Source organism: Panthera tigris, chromosome D4 (assembly GCF_018350195.1).
Source record: "Panthera tigris isolate Pti1 chromosome D4, P.tigris_Pti1_mat1.1, whole genome shotgun sequence".
In the NCBI taxonomy this organism is placed as follows: Eukaryota; Metazoa; Chordata; class Mammalia; order Carnivora; family Felidae; genus Panthera; species Panthera tigris.
Window position 1 is genome coordinate 86,807,660 of NC_056672.1, and position 14,654 is coordinate 86,822,313.

The 14,654-nt window shown below is 57.5% G+C and overlaps 1 protein-coding gene across 2 annotated transcripts; it reads left to right on the forward strand.

Moving 5' to 3' along the window:
- Positions 1-4,698: 4,698 nt before the first annotated feature.
- On the forward strand, positions 4,699-13,921 carry DOLPP1 (dolichyldiphosphatase 1). 2 transcript variants are annotated; one of them, XM_042964938.1, is made up of 8 exons: positions 4,699-4,833; positions 8,310-8,410; positions 8,626-8,710; positions 8,799-8,898; positions 9,129-9,227; positions 9,780-9,908; positions 10,344-10,433; positions 12,422-13,921. In XM_042964938.1, the coding sequence occupies exons 1-8, from the start codon at positions 4,758-4,760 to the stop codon at positions 12,456-12,458; spliced, it is 717 nt and encodes a 238-aa protein (XP_042820872.1). In that variant the 5' UTR covers positions 4,699-4,757; the 3' UTR covers positions 12,459-13,921. The 2 variants fall into 2 exon arrangements, with proteins under 2 accessions (XP_042820872.1, XP_042820873.1); XM_042964939.1 differs by lacking the exon at positions 4,699-4,833 and adding an exon at positions 6,737-7,527.
- Positions 13,922-14,654: the final 733 nt, after the last annotated feature.

Sequence of the window (14,654 nt, forward strand, 5' to 3'; positions counted from 1 at the left end):
CACTGGTGGGGGACAGCCTGGATCCAGCTCAGGCAGCATCTAGCTAAGGTCACTCCTCTCTGGGCCCCTGTGTCCATGTCCGTAAGACGGGTGTTGGACCAGCTGTCGGGGGCAGGGGGCAGGCTCAGGTTTAGTCATGTAGACGGCTGAGCCCGTGAGAGCCAGTGCAAAAGGCTGGAGCAGGTAGGAATGGACCAGACCTAAGCCTGCCAGATCTGTAGATGTTTCCACGGCAGTCAGACATCGGTAGGTTATTGGAAAGGTACTCTTTTTTTGTTTGTTTGTTTGTTTATTGTAGAGAGAGAGCTTGTGCGAGTCGGGGAGGGGCAGAGAGCGAGGGAGAGAGAATCCCAAGCAGGCTTCCATGCTGTCAGCCCAGAGCCCCACGTGGGTCTCTAACCCACGAACTGTGAGATCATGACCTGAGCTGAAATCAAGAGTCAGATGCTTAATCAACTGAGCCACCCAGGCTCCTCCCCCGCCTCTTTTTAAGTAAACTCTATGCCACACGTGGGGCTTGAGCCCACGACACCAAGATCAAGAGTTGCATGCTCTATCGACTGAGCCAGCCAGGTGCCCCGAGACCATCTGTCTTTCTAACTGGCATCTTCGGGGTCCAGGAGTTCCATAGACTTTCATTGGAATGAGTGTCCTGAGGGCGGCGCCCCACTGGTTGTGTTCATTCTTCATCCCTGATGTGCCCATTCCCTGTCTGGCACTGCCTGAGAACTGGGTTTCTGAAGTGAACGGATGAACCTCTAATCTAGAGGGCAGCAGCACATTTTGGGGAGCAGGCCCAGAGATGGGGAGGTTCCTAAAGGACTCTGAGCACGAACCAGTGCGGCTGGGGTACGGTGCACAGAGTTGGACTTTGTGCCTCTGAGGACTGCCCTGTGAACTCCCTGCCAGACGAAAGACCAGTCCTGCCTGGGACGCCTGGGGACTCCGGAAGAGCCTGGGTCTCAGGACTCCCCCGAGGACTCCTCCCGGCAAGTGGGAGCAGGAAGCCAGAAGTTGGGCTCATCGGATGCAGGCTGGTTCCAAACCTGGGCCTGCCGAGCAGACAGACCTGGGTTTGAATCCTGGCTCTGACACACTAGCCCGGTGACCTGGCCAATGGGGGCTGGGGGGGGGGGGTGACACTCAAGAGCCTCACTGTCCTCAGCTATAAACTGGGCGCATTCAGAGCTGCTTTGCAGGCTGTAGTGAAGTTAGTGCAAGCGACCAAGAGTGGAGCACCTCCCGGTTTGTTGGGAGCGATACCGGGGGCCCTCACTGGTCCACCCCTCAGCTCAGGGAGGAGGCAGGTGGCTCCTGCAGTCTCCCGGGAGCCTCCCTGCAGCGTGCACATCCACACTGCCCAGCCTCTCGTCCACATGGCAGCTGGACCCACCATCTCCGCCGTCTCCGGGACCCTGCCACGACTCCCGCGCACGTCTCCGTCAGAAATGCGTCCTCTGGCGCGGCAAAGATATGCACAAGGATGTTCTGAGCAGCACTACTCATAACTCCCCAAACCTGACCCCCCCCTCCGAGTGTCCATCGAGAGTCGAATGGAAAAGAAACTGTGGGGTGTTCACACCATGGAATGCCGCTCGGCAAGAGTGAACAACTCATAACTAGAGGCTACAGCATGGATACATCTCACCAATGCAATGCTAGTGAAGGAAGCCCCCTGCAAAAAGTACCTACTGTAGGATCCTGCTTATAGAAAGTACAAAATTCAGGAGCGCCTGGGTGGCTCAGTCGGTTAAGTGTCCAACTTCGGCTCGGGTCATGATCTCGCGGTCCCTGGGTTCGAGCCCTGTGTCGGGCTCTGTGCCGACAGCTCAGAGCCTGGAGCCTGCTTCAGATTCTGTGTCTCCCTCGCTCTCTGCCCCTCCCCCACCCAGTCTCTCTCTCTCTCTCTCTCTCTCTCTCTCTCTCTCTCAAAAATAAATAAACATTAAAAAATTAAAAAAAAAAACCCACAAAATTCAGACCAACCTAATGTATGGTGTCACCCTGGAGTGACTAGACAGGGTGTCGGGGTCTCCCAGAGCCCTGGTTCTTGATTTGCGGGCTGCTTACACAAATGTGCTTAGTTTATGGGACTTCATCAAGCTGTACACGTTCAATTCTCGGAATCTCCTATATGAATGTTACATTGTATTAAAAAATTTTTTTTAATGTTTATGTTTGGGGGGGGGCAGAGAGAGAGAGAGAGAGAGAGGGAGACACAGAATCTGGAATCTGAAGCAGGCTCCAGGCTCTGAGCTGTCAGCACAGAGCCTGATGTGGGGCTCAAACCCACAAACCTCAAGATCATGACCTGAGCTGAAGTCGGACACACAACCGACTGATTCATGCAAGCACCCCTAATTTTTTAAATTTTTTAAAGAAGCAAAGCCCAATCAAATAACCAACCCATCCTTCAGAGCTCTCTTCTGTCCTCACCATCGGTGGTAATCTTCAGAGTTTTAGGTGGCCAAGCCCCTGCCCGTCCCCCTCCCCCAGCACCTGCCCCCTCCCTCTCTTTTGCCCATTCCATCCAGCCACACTGTGGGGTCAGGACAGTTGCTGATACTGTTCCCTCTGCCAGGAAAATCCCACTCTGGACAACTCCCTCTCAATTTAGAGTTCCTCCTCTTTGTCACTTCCTCCAGAACACTCTCCCTGAGGCAAGAGGACTCTGAAGTCAGATAGGTCTGGGTTTCAGGGGCTTTGCGTCTTTAGGCCTATTTGCTCATCAGTGAAATGGCTGGCGACCAGGCAGGGGCAAAGCAGCCAGGCTCGGGATGGCTGTCCTGCGCCAGAGAACTATTCTGGGAAACTCACAGCCCACTCCTCACACCTCCTGCTTCTCACAGGATAATAATGGCAGTGCCTGAGGGAGTGGAGGGCAGGTGACAGGGAGATGGGGCCAGCTGACCCAGACCAACTCAGGCTGGGCCGTATGGGAGCTGAGTACACTTGAGAGCATCTGTGGGCCCTCATGGCTTGCTGGTGGGTGGAGTCACCATCCTGTCGGGACTCAGCCCAGCTCAGCTCATGGTTGTGGCTCGCATGGTTGTGGCAGACTGAGCCCCTCTGGCCGGTGGAACCCTCAGCTTTATTCTTCTCACAAGGTCTTATGCTATTTATCAAGCATTTCTTCTAGCACTGGTCTGGGCCAGGCTCAAATCCGTAACAGGCCCTGTCTTCAAGTTGCCCAGACTTCTCCACGTGTGGCTAGACGTACTTACATCAGGGCCCCCAGAGTACACAGGAATGCAGACTCCAAGACTCCGGCCCAGGAGTCTGGATCAACCCAGGCCCCAGTGGGACCCAGAAATCTGCATTTTACAAGCTGATCTTGGTGCTGCATGAAGTCAGAGAATCATTGCTTCCTGGAAGACAGACAAGACCAATAATGGTCCAGTGCTGAGGGAGAAGAGGGGTTGCGACTGTGAACCCCGTGCGGGCCTCTCACCTGGCCACGGAAACTTCTAAGTGAGAACAGACACCTGAGCCAGACTTGGCTAGGCAAAGTGGGGCAGAAGGGGTGATGCTTTCCAGGTAGCACAACAGCCTGTACTAAGGCCAGAAGACAAGAAGGGCCGGGCATCTTGCTTGGCCTGAGTAATTCAATCTAACCGGAGAGACCGTGGGGACAGGAGACGGAAAGGTGGGTGGCAAGGTGTGGCTGTTTACGCAGTGCCTTGTGGCCATTGAGAGGAATGTTTCCGGGAAACTAAGCTGTAGGTGGAAAACCGGCCTCTTGTTTAAAATGCTCTCAAGGGGCGCCTGGGTGGCTCAGTCGGTTAAGCGTCCGACTTCGCTCAGGTCACGATCTCGCGGTCCGCGGGTTCGAGCCCCGCGTCGGGCTCTGGGCTGATGGCTCAGAGCCTGGAGCCTGCTTCAGATTCTGTGTTTCCCTCTCTCTCTGCCCCTTCCCCGTTCATGCTGTGTGTCTCTCTGTCTGAAAAATAAATAAACGTTAAAAAAAAAAATGCTCTCAAGATGCCTAAAGCAAAATAAACGTAACTGAATCAAAGCATCTTTACTATTGGAATGAAAGAAAGGAGTCTTTCTCAACTTCACTTAAACATCCTCGCCGAGCATCAGTTAAGCTTCCGTTCTGTAAAGCATTTAGGGCGCCGAGTGTGCGCCCCGCCCCCGCGGGTCCCCTCCTCCACCCCACACACTTTTAACAGAAGTGCCGCCGGCCAGTAAACAGAGAAAAAGAAGTCCCTTCTGGGTTTTTGGCCTCAGTTTACTCATAAGCAAAAGTGGATCGGCTCTGACCCCAACGTGCCGAGGCTGCTTCCCCGCTTCGAGTATGTCTTCTTATGGGAGCCCAGCGCCCGCCAAACTCGGCCGGGCTTGGGGTGCAGGGGAAGCCTCTGCAGACAAACCAAAGCTCCCACCAAAGTTCAACACGCCCCCCAAGCTAGAGCCTGATTGGCCCGCCCTGCTCACATCGTGAGCCCGCTTCACTTTATGATTGGCTGTTCTCCTTTCTGTTGTGTGCTGGAACCCTCCTCTTCTCTGATTGGCCAGGCTCCTACCTGTGCTCGCCCTGGATTGGACGCCGGCTCGGTCGGCTCGCATGCTCCGGGGCCCGGCTCTCTGATTCGCCACTCGGGTCAGCCTCAGGGCCGGCACGCTAAATGGCTGCGCCGGTACCTGTATCGGCCTCCGATTGGGCACGCGGCGCCTCCCCGGCGTGATAGGTCAGGACCACCGCCCCCCTGGCTCCCCATTGGCTGCTCGGCGAAGCCCGGTCTCCGGGTAAGATGGCAGCGGACGGACAGTGCTCGCTCCCCGCTTCATGGCGGCCGGTGACCCTCACCCACGTCGAATATCCTACAGGTAAAAGGCGGTCCCGCCTTGCAGGACGCCTTCCTGGGGCTGGGTCATCAGCCCCGGGCGCTCCGGCCGGCGCGAGCCCGCGGAGGGGGCGCCGGGGGACCGAGGTGGGAACTGTCAAATAGTGAGCCATGGAGGGGTTCGGCCGGCGCGCGCGCCGCGCAGGCGCAGTGGTGCGGCGATGAGCTGGGCGAAATTGTGAGCGGCTCGCTCGCGCACTCTGCGGCTGCGCCGTCGGGCCGCTCCCCCGGGTCCCGGGACGTGGGTGGGCTGTAATGGGGCTGGGGTCCGCGTGAGGCGGGGAAGGATGACTGGCCTGGACTTGGGTCCTTCTTCCCTGCCCTCCCTGGAATCAGAGAAGCCAGACTCCCTCGTCTGCGTGCAGGGAGTGCCTGTTTCCTTCAAACAGCGCTTTGGGGCTGCAAAAAGCTCCCCATTGCTGGGAGTGTGCAAACCGAGGCCGGGAAGCTTTTCGTTGTTTGAGTACTTGTGCCACGCCCTGAGCAGGGCCCTGCTCCGCGACAGAGGGAACCGGAGGAGGGGACAGGCGGCCCCTGGGATCTGATTTCTGGAGTTTCCCAATCAGATGCATCTCTAGAAGTGCTGTGTTTTCCAGCCGAGAGGTCCTTTAGCGACCGTTCTGGAGGCTAGTAGATTGGTGTAGAGCTTGGGCCTTAGGATCAGAGGTATCTGGGCTCAAGTTCGGGCTGAGGCTTGGTGCAAGTGACTTCGCCTCCCTGTGCCTCAGTCAGTTCATCTCTAAAGTGGGACTGATCACAGTGCGTTCCTTCTAGTGGCGATGTGAGAAACAACACGAGGTGTGAGAAATGCTGAGTGCCATGCCTGGGCCACAACGAGCATTCAGCATGGAACTGCAGTTAATATTGTCTTCCCAGGACCCTCGGGGCCAACCCACCCTCCCTGGGTAGGATGATTGGGTATTGGGTGAGGCTGGGGGCCCCTCATGGAGCCCTGATTTGCCCCAGGACGGGGGGTGGGGGGGTCTACTCACGCTTCTCTCTGGTGCAGAGATGTGAGAACGTGACCCTGCTGAGGGCCCCAGGGCTGGATGCCAGGGAACTTTGACCCTAAGTATGCTGGGTTATACTGGGGGCAGGGCAGCCCTGCCAGGCACTGGACTCTACCTGCCCGCCCACCCACCCACCATTTATGCCCACCATTCATTCAGCTGGTATTTGCTGAGCACCTCCTGGGTGCTAGGCCCTGAGCTAGCTCTGCGTTTAGAACGATGAACAGGCCCATATGCCCCCTGCGCTATGGACTGTGAAGAAAACCCACTTTACATGAGGGAAACTGAGGCCTGGAGAGGGGAAGGAACTTGCCTAAGCCTTAGTACCTTCATTATTTCCCCTCCGTGGCCTCTGATTAGCTTCTCTGCTCACAAATGAGAAGAAGGAACCTGGTGTTCATGAGCGGCACGACACAGGCTGTGATGAGGGACCCTTTGCAGGGACTGTGGGTGTCTGGAGGAGGGACCTGGGTGAATCTGGGGGCCTCCTCTGAGGTCTAGTCCTCTGCTGACTCCTCTGTAGCCCCTTTCGTGCCCTCATCACACTGATCCTTGCTTCCTTCACCCCTTCTCTACTCGTTTAGCATCAGTTTTGAGCCTACTTAAGTGCCAGATGCTGTACTGGGCTTGGGGGATTGAGCAGGGTGTAGAGACCCCGTCCTGCTCTCCTGGAGCCTACCGTGTAGAGGGAGAAACACTGGCCCCATATCTATACTAACGAGTGCATCATAAGCGATGCCCTGGTTACAGATTCCCCCACAGACTTAGAGCTCTGCAATGGCAGGAACGTCTCTCTCTCTCTCTTCTTTTTTTTTTTTTTTTTTTTTTTTTTTTTTTTGCAGCTGTGGTGGGTACTTAATTTATGTTGCATTAACCCAGGCAGCATCTTGATTGGGGGAGCCTGTGTGTGCAAAGGTCCAGAAGTGGGACAGGGCCAGGATCATTCAGGGAGCTAGAGTTCTGTCCTGGGAACTGTGGCAGAGGTGGGAGGACTGCAGGGCCTGATGAGCTGAGCTGAGATGGGGTTCATCCCAAGGGCAGAGGGAACCATGGAGGGGCTTAGATCAGAGTGGTGAGGCCAGAGTCTCTACAGCACCTGCGGGAGGGTCCAAGGGTAGCATCGGCTGTGGGACGGGCCAGGCATCAGCTGGGTAGCCAAGAGACCCAGAGTCTCAGAGCTGGAAGGGACCAGGCCATCAGGTAGATGAGGGAGGAGACAAAGGCCTAGAAAAGGGGAGGGCCTCACCCAGTGTCACCTAGTGGGCTTGGGGCAGCACTAGCCTTTGACCCAGGTTGCTGGCCTATCCCCCACCCCCATGCCAGTTCCAAGCCAGTCCTGCCGTGGATAGATGTGAGTGAGGCCAGGTGTGGGAGCATCTATCTCTTCAACCTGGACTCTGACCTCAGCCCTGCGTGGGCACCTTCCTGCTGCCTGTGTGAAGCCAGGCTGGTGGTGTGGACCATTTCCCCTGCTGGGTTCTCCCAACATGGAAGTGTCCGGGGTGCCAGGGGCTGAGCTGGGTGTCTCACAGGCCTGGCCGCATCAAAGCTCACACAGCTGTAAGATGTGAGTGCTAATATCCCCTTTTCACTGCCACAGGAACTGCTCCATGAGCCGTGCATGCCCTTTGACCCCAGAGTAGCCACGCAGCGTCCAATCTCTGATGGTGAGGGCAGCCTTTGGACTCACTGTCAGCTCTGCCGTTAACCAAAGGGGAAAGTGGCTCTTGTCTCTTGGTTTCAGCGTCCTCAGCTCTCAAAAGGGTTCCTGATCCTTGCATGGCCTCCTTTCCAGGCCCGTTAGCAGGGTGAAAAGCGGGTAGGAGGTGCCAGTTTTTTGCCAGTGGAGAGGCTGCCATATTGGGCAAAGCAGCCTCGCCCCTCTCCTCACTTGGTCCCTGTCGGGAGCCTGCAGGGTCCAGAGACGATCAGGTTCCCCTGGAGGCCCAGGACGAGGCTGGCACAGCCCCAGCACGGCACTGTGTTCCAGAGGCCCTTGTATGCCTGCCGGGCAGCCTTGGGATACGGGGCCTGGCCTCTTAGCTCAGACCCGGCTGGGTTCAAATGCCTGCTTTGGGTGGTGGGTTTACTACCTGGACCAGGCCCGGGGCTAGGATTTTAGTCCAGACCTCATCGCTTTCTCACTGTGTGACTCCAGGCAAGTCACGCAACCCATATGGGTCCCAGTTTGTTCATCCACAGAATGGGGCCAGTGAAGCACCTGCTTTAAACCATGCACATTAGGGCTTGTGCCCATGACTGAGTTGGTATGGTACCCTGGTTGACTGAGGCGTCCATGGCTGCCTGGTCCTGCCCTCTGGGCCCTCCTGGGGCCTCCTTTCTGGCTCAGACCTCACTTGACTTGCTGGGTGCTGGCCCCTTTTCTGACTACTGTGCGTGGCTCATCCTGTTCTCCCTGTCTGCCCCAACCCCCCGCCCCCCACCCCAGGTGATCTCTCTGGCCACCTCCTTGCCTACCTGAGCCTCAGCCCTGTATTTGTCATTGTTGGTTTTGTGACCCTCATCATATTCAAGCGGGAACTGCACACGGTGAGTGAGTCCGGCCCTGCCCAGCCGTCCGCTGCCCCCACGCCAGGGAGGAGGGGTTCTGCACCGTTTAATCCCAGCTACTTTGCTTTCCCTGCCTTCACCTTCTGGGTTGTTTACTGGTTGGGCTGGGAGGCTCGATCAGATGCCACAGTCTCTGGGCCTGGGTGGTGGCTAGTAGGCACAGAGGCCCAGCTGACCACATATCTTCCTGGCAGATCTCATTCCTCGGGGGCCTGGCACTGAACGAGGGGGTCAACTGGCTGATCAAACACGTCATCCAGGAGCCACGGCCCTGTGGAGGTAGGGCCTGGGCCGTGGGGTCTGGGGGTGCCCAGGTCAGGATGCTACCGCGACGCCTACATCCTTCCATCCTGCCCTCTTCTCCCAGGCCCCCACGAGGCAGTGGGCACCAAGTACGGGATGCCCTCCAGCCATTCCCAGTTCATGTGGTTCTTCTCCGTCTATTCCTTCCTTTTCCTGTATTTAAGGTAAGCTTCTGCTCTGGCCGGGGTGGCCTTGAACTGGCCCAGGCTGGGCTCTGCCAGGAACTCACTCTCAGCCCTTCGGACACCCTTGGGGCTTGGCCTCTGCCAGGGGTGGGAGGAGCTGCCACCAAGGAAGACATGTCCAAGCAGTATTTGGAGAGGGCTGGGGGCTGTTTGGGAGGCCTGGGCTCCAGGCTGTGGGCTGAGGCCACCTGATGGGCCTGTTTTCCTAGAATGCACCAAACAAACAACGCCAGGTTCCTGGACTTGCTGTGGAGGCACGTGCTCTCCCTGGGTCTTCTCACCGCGGCCTTTCTAGTCTCCTATAGCAGGTATGGAGGGAGGGAGAGCCCCTACCACCCCCACCCCCACCCCGCCCACTGGGATCTGGCTGGATTTGTGGTCCCTGTTGGACCTCCGTGTGGACCGGAGTCCCACAGCCTGTAGAGCAGCGCTGGGAAGGGGGTCCCAGGCCCCTTGTTTTAAAGGGCTAGGACTCCGGCTCCCCCTTCTAGCCCAGTCCATGCTCTCTCCTCTGGGCTGAGCCCAAGGTCCTGGGGACACCTGCACACATCAGCCATCTGTTCCCAGTGTCCCAGAGGAGCTTCTTGGAGACAAACTCAGAGCCAAAGGCTGAACAGAAGGCAGATCCCAGCTGAACCAGCCCTTCAGTTCTGTGGTTGGGGGAGCAGCCATTGGGGTCCAACCCCCTGCCTCCTTCTGGAAATAGCTTGGAGGCTGTGTAGTCACAGGAGTCTGTCCCATCTGCGTGCGTCCCTGCCGTGTGCACGCATAGGTCCCTGGGAAGCCGGCACTCGGGCTGGGAGATCGTGCAGGCCTGTGGCCGGCTGGCTTTCATGAACTTCCCTCTGTCCTTGGCCCAGGGTCTACCTGCTGTATCACACCTGGAGCCAGGTGCTCTATGGGGGCGTTGCTGGGAGCCTCATGGCCATCGCCTGGTTCGTCTTCACCCAGGAGGTCCTCACCCCGCTGTTCCCTAGGATAGCAGCCTGGTAACTGCCTCCTGGCCTTGTGGCTGCCCCACCCGCCTCTGCCCCCAGCCTCGGGCCCCCTGGGAGGGCCCTAGCGTCCCCGCGTCTGGTGGGCATGGGCTGCAGGCCCTGCTTGCCTGGCATCCTCCTCCCCCAGGGTTTTTCTCAAGCCCAGAAGCCAGGGTACCATTTTCTGTCCTCAACTAGGCTCTCAAGGACTTAGGAAGCAGCCTGAGGCCTACTGGGCTATGCACACCGTGGGGCAGTGCCTCTGCCCGAGTGTCACACTGGCGACATGTCTGGGTCTCTCAGCAGCTGGGTCACAGGCCAGGCAAAGGCTCTCTGAGCAGTGGGGGAGGGTGCATCACCAGCCCCAGGCACTGGCGGGGGAGTCTGGTTTGGTGATAGGCTCACGTCCTGATGCGGTCCTGGCTTTCTGGGTGTCTGTCTCTCCAGGCCTATCTCTGAGTTCTTCCTCATCCGAGACACGAGCCTCATTCCCAACGTACTCTGGTTTGAGTACACGGTAACCCGGGCAGAAGCCAGGTGAGTCAGGGGACAGCAGTCACTGGGTCCTGACTCAGTGGGGCCCCCTGTTTCGGAGGGCTCCCCCATAGCCAGGCACTTGCCTGAGCACTTTTCTTGTACTACCTCATTGAACCTCCCTTGGGGCCCACTTTACGGAGGAGAAACGGAGGCTCAAAGGAAGAGAGGAGGAGTCACTTGACTGGGGATTTGCAGATGGTGGATGGGGGAGCTTGGCAAGAAACCCAGGCCGTCTGGCCCAGAGCTGTGCTTGTAGTCTCCGCAGTTCAGAACCAGACAGCTGGGCAGCCGAGATTCTCAGCATTGCCGAATGTGGATGCCCCTGGGGGTCATTTAGTCCAGACACTTTCCTACAGATGGGTAAACCGAGGCATAGGAAGTTAGGGGCTGCCCGTGGATGCATAGCAAGTGGGAGCAAAGCTGGGCTCTGGAACCTCCTGACTCGACTGTCCTTGTCCACTCACCCCAAATCCTGGGTGGGGTGTCAGCTGGGCTGAGGAACGCCTGGTTTCTCCCCAGGCTCAGAAGGGAAGCTGAGGTGAGGCCAGGCTCCAGAGTAAGCCTGGGAGGTTTCCTGGGGGATGCTGGCGAGAGGAGCCCCGGGGGCAGGCTGGGGCAGGGTGTCGCGGCATCCGAGAAATCTGTCTGGTGCATCGTGGTCCAAATTATCCTAATGAGCTTAAGGGTAAAGTCCTGGATCCATGAGGAAAGGGGATTTGAGGGGGTTAGGGCAGGCAATCCCATTATTGGTGGAAGGGCCCCTCCTGGCCCAGCCCCACCCCACCTGGCTGGCTGCCACCTGCCTTCATCAACCAAAATTTCCATGTGCACCTGCTCTGTGCCGGGCTGTTGGGTAGCACAGAGCGAGATGGTCACGGCAAGCAGGGGGGACAGGAGGAATGAAGCACCTGTGTGATTGGTGCCCTGGGCCTGAGAGCCCGTGACAAGATCCTGAGGGAACAGCACCCGAAAAGCTTCTGAGGCAGGATGACACTTGGTGAGTCTTCCAAATAGAGGCCGATGTGGCTGGAGCTCAGGGAGTGAGGGGACAGGGACAGGGGATGAGCCTGGGGCCACATCATGCAGGATCTGTCTGGTGGGCATGGTTCGTCTTCTGAATTAAAAAAAATTTTTTTTAACTTTAATTTTGAGAGACTGAGCAGCGGAGGGGAGTGTGAGAGAGGGAGAGAGAGGGACAGAGGCTCAGAAGTGGGCACTGTGTTGACAGCAGCGAGCCTCACGCGGGTCTTGTACTCACAAACCGCGAGATCATGACCTGAGCCAAAGTCGGACGCTCAACTGACTGAGCCACCCAGGCGCCCCCATTTTCTGAAAGTTATGTGGGACTCTAGTCAAGCCCATTCATTCTCCTTTCTGAGCCTCAATGAGCCCCGTTAGAAGATGGGGGACGCTATCCCTGCTTCCCCCAGGTGGCTGGGCCCATCATGGATATAGTCCTTCCTCCAACCAGATAACTCAAGTCCCCTGTATAACATCCATCGGTCCTTCTGTCTTTGCTTACGCGCTTCCAGGTGGAGAACCCGCTATCTTTTGTCTGTTTCAGTTGTTGATAACAGAGCCCTGCTTGTGCTGGCCTATCTGTCATCCCCATAATTAGTTGGATTCCAGCCAGGTCCCTCTGGCTTCAGGTCTCTCGTCCTGGGCCCCACCTCTGCCGCAGTCTCCTGGCTCTGTTCCTGAACTCCAGAGCCGAGATGTCTGGGGCACAGTCCCGGGCCAGAGACACCGATCCTCTCTAGGGTCCAAATCCCAGGTGCTAGGGCAGCAGCTCTGATCGGCCCAGCTTGAGTCAATCACTGGGGCTACCGGGGTGGGCATTCACCCATTTTGATGGGACCGTGGATAGGGAGGGGACAGCTGAGGGCATGGGTCACTGAGTGCCAGGAGTCCCCTCATTTGACCCCGCCCCCCCCCGCCCCCCGCCCCGGAATCCTCCTCACATTTGACCCCCACCCCCCACTTTGCAGGAACAGGCAACGTAAGCTGGGGACGAAACTGCAGTGACCGGTGAGTGTGGCTGGGTCCAGCCTCCAGATCTGGCCTGCATGATGCCTTGCAGGATGGACAGAATGACAGAGGGTTGAAGCAGAGACCTCTACAGACCCAAGTCACCAAGTGGAGCCTTTTTTTTCTTCTTTTAATTTTAATGAACAAGGTGGACCAAAGGGCCGAGCCGGCCCCTCAACCGGGACCCTGGAGGGCCTGCTGCCAAGGGGCACACGGCCAGAGACCCTCGCTGTGCTGCTGCCAGCCCCTGGTCAGGCGGAAAGCGCCCTCGGCATGGGCACCGGGGTGTGGCGTAGAGAGGAGGAGGGCTTGCGCCCCTGGTCGCAGGGCCAGGAAATCCAGGTGGCGTGAAAAATACACACTATTTATTTTTTGGTTTTGTCAAAGGCAGATGGGCTTTTGGGGACGGGGCGGGAAGGGCCCATCTGCTCTGCCCTGGATGCCCTGCACACAGAGGAGGGGCTGAGGTCAGCCTCCCCGGGGCCCTTTGCCCTGGGCCCAGGGGACGGACCGCCGCTCCCTCGGCCTGAGAAGTGGCCTGGGGGCCCAGGAGGAGACAAGCACCCCCCCACGCCCTCCGTGCCACCAATGCCATTCCAGAACTTCGTTCAGTGTTTCCTTGTCTGGGGGGCAGGGCCCAGAGAGAGCGCGCATCTGGCGGCTGCTATCATTGTTCTCTACCCCATGTCGACCCTGCACCACAAGGGCTTTCTCCGGTCCCCTGTCCCCAAGACAATGGTCCCCTTCTGACAAAAGAGCCTGCACATGTGGGTGAGCAAACCCAGGCTGTTTACAGCTCTTTTTTGTCCTGCCATCTAGTAGCAGTTAGTTTTCATCTCCACCCCAACAAAGGGCAGAGGAACCAGGAGCCGGCTGAGGGGAGTGGAGCCGTGGGTGCGTGATGTCCCTGTCCTTCCCTTTCCTTCCTTTCCTTCCATGTGCTCTGAACGTTCCCTTGTCCTTCCCGATGCCCTCCCGAGAGCCTGGGCACCTGCTCGGGTGCCCTTAAGCCTGCATCCGGGGTGTGGGTGCCCAGATCCCCACTGTCCAGCATGGAACCCGATCTCTGAAGTCTGACTCTCAGATGGAGTTGTGGAGAAGAGATGCTTCCAGACTCTTTGGAAGTTTCGAGAATTGAACCAAGCTGCTCGGGAGCTGTGTTCTACACCCCCCACGCCACCCTTTTTTCTTTGTGGAGGTTCCTCATCTGCTGCTGAAGCACAATATTCCGGTGCTTTCTTTTCTCATTTGGTCAAGACAGTGTCCAAAAGCCATTCCGGATGCCAGGACCAGGGGCCTATTTCTGGGGAAGGTCGGTCAGTCCCCACGTTTTCCTCCCCTTCCCTTCTTACTTTTATTTTTTACTTTTTGCCTGAGACAAGCCAAGTGTGAGGTGGTTTGATTTAAGAAAAATCAATGAAATTGTTTACTATTGTTTTAAAATAAAATCTTGAACTCTGGCGGCCTGAGCACATGAACTCATGAGAGGAAGCTGGGGGTGCCTTTGGGGACATGTGACCCTGAGGGGCAAGGCTACGGCAAACACCATAAAATCATAAGCTCTCCAAGACCTCTAGTCCCTCCCAGCCCCCGAACGTGGGGTCGGAACCGCCTCTGTGACGTTCCCCACCAGTGTCTGAGGAGATCTCGCAGTCTGCCGTTCAGTTACCAGTCTCCCCATTTCTTAGTCCTGCTCTGCCCCGCTGCATGGTCCTGGCTGGCTCTGGCCCTGCTCCCGGGCCCGTTCCCCCTCTGTGTGACAGCCCTTGAGGACCGGGCATGGGTGCCCTTCCTAAGCCTCTGCCACCTCCACTGTCTAATCTGTTTTTCTTGAGCGCGTGGACAGGTGAGCATCTCGCTTCGCAAGAACTAACTGCAGACTGAGCCGGATGTTTGCGGAGGCCCTTGTGGGAGTGAGCTGGGTACAAGTCCAACTCAAGGGCTGGCCCCAGGCAGGCAGTCTAGTCCTTCCTTGGTCCACAAAGCAGAGGTGCCATAGGGCTACACTAGACACCCTCGGGGGCAGGGTGAACCGGAACTGTCTGTCCTCACAGGAGCTTGGAGGCTGGGGCCAGATCCCTGTTGAGTCCACAGAACCTTGACGTTCAGTTACGGTGACCTCACCCCAGGTGCGCAGCAGGAGCAAACAAATCTCTGGAGGCACTTTCACCCCGGATTTGAGTTACTTATGTA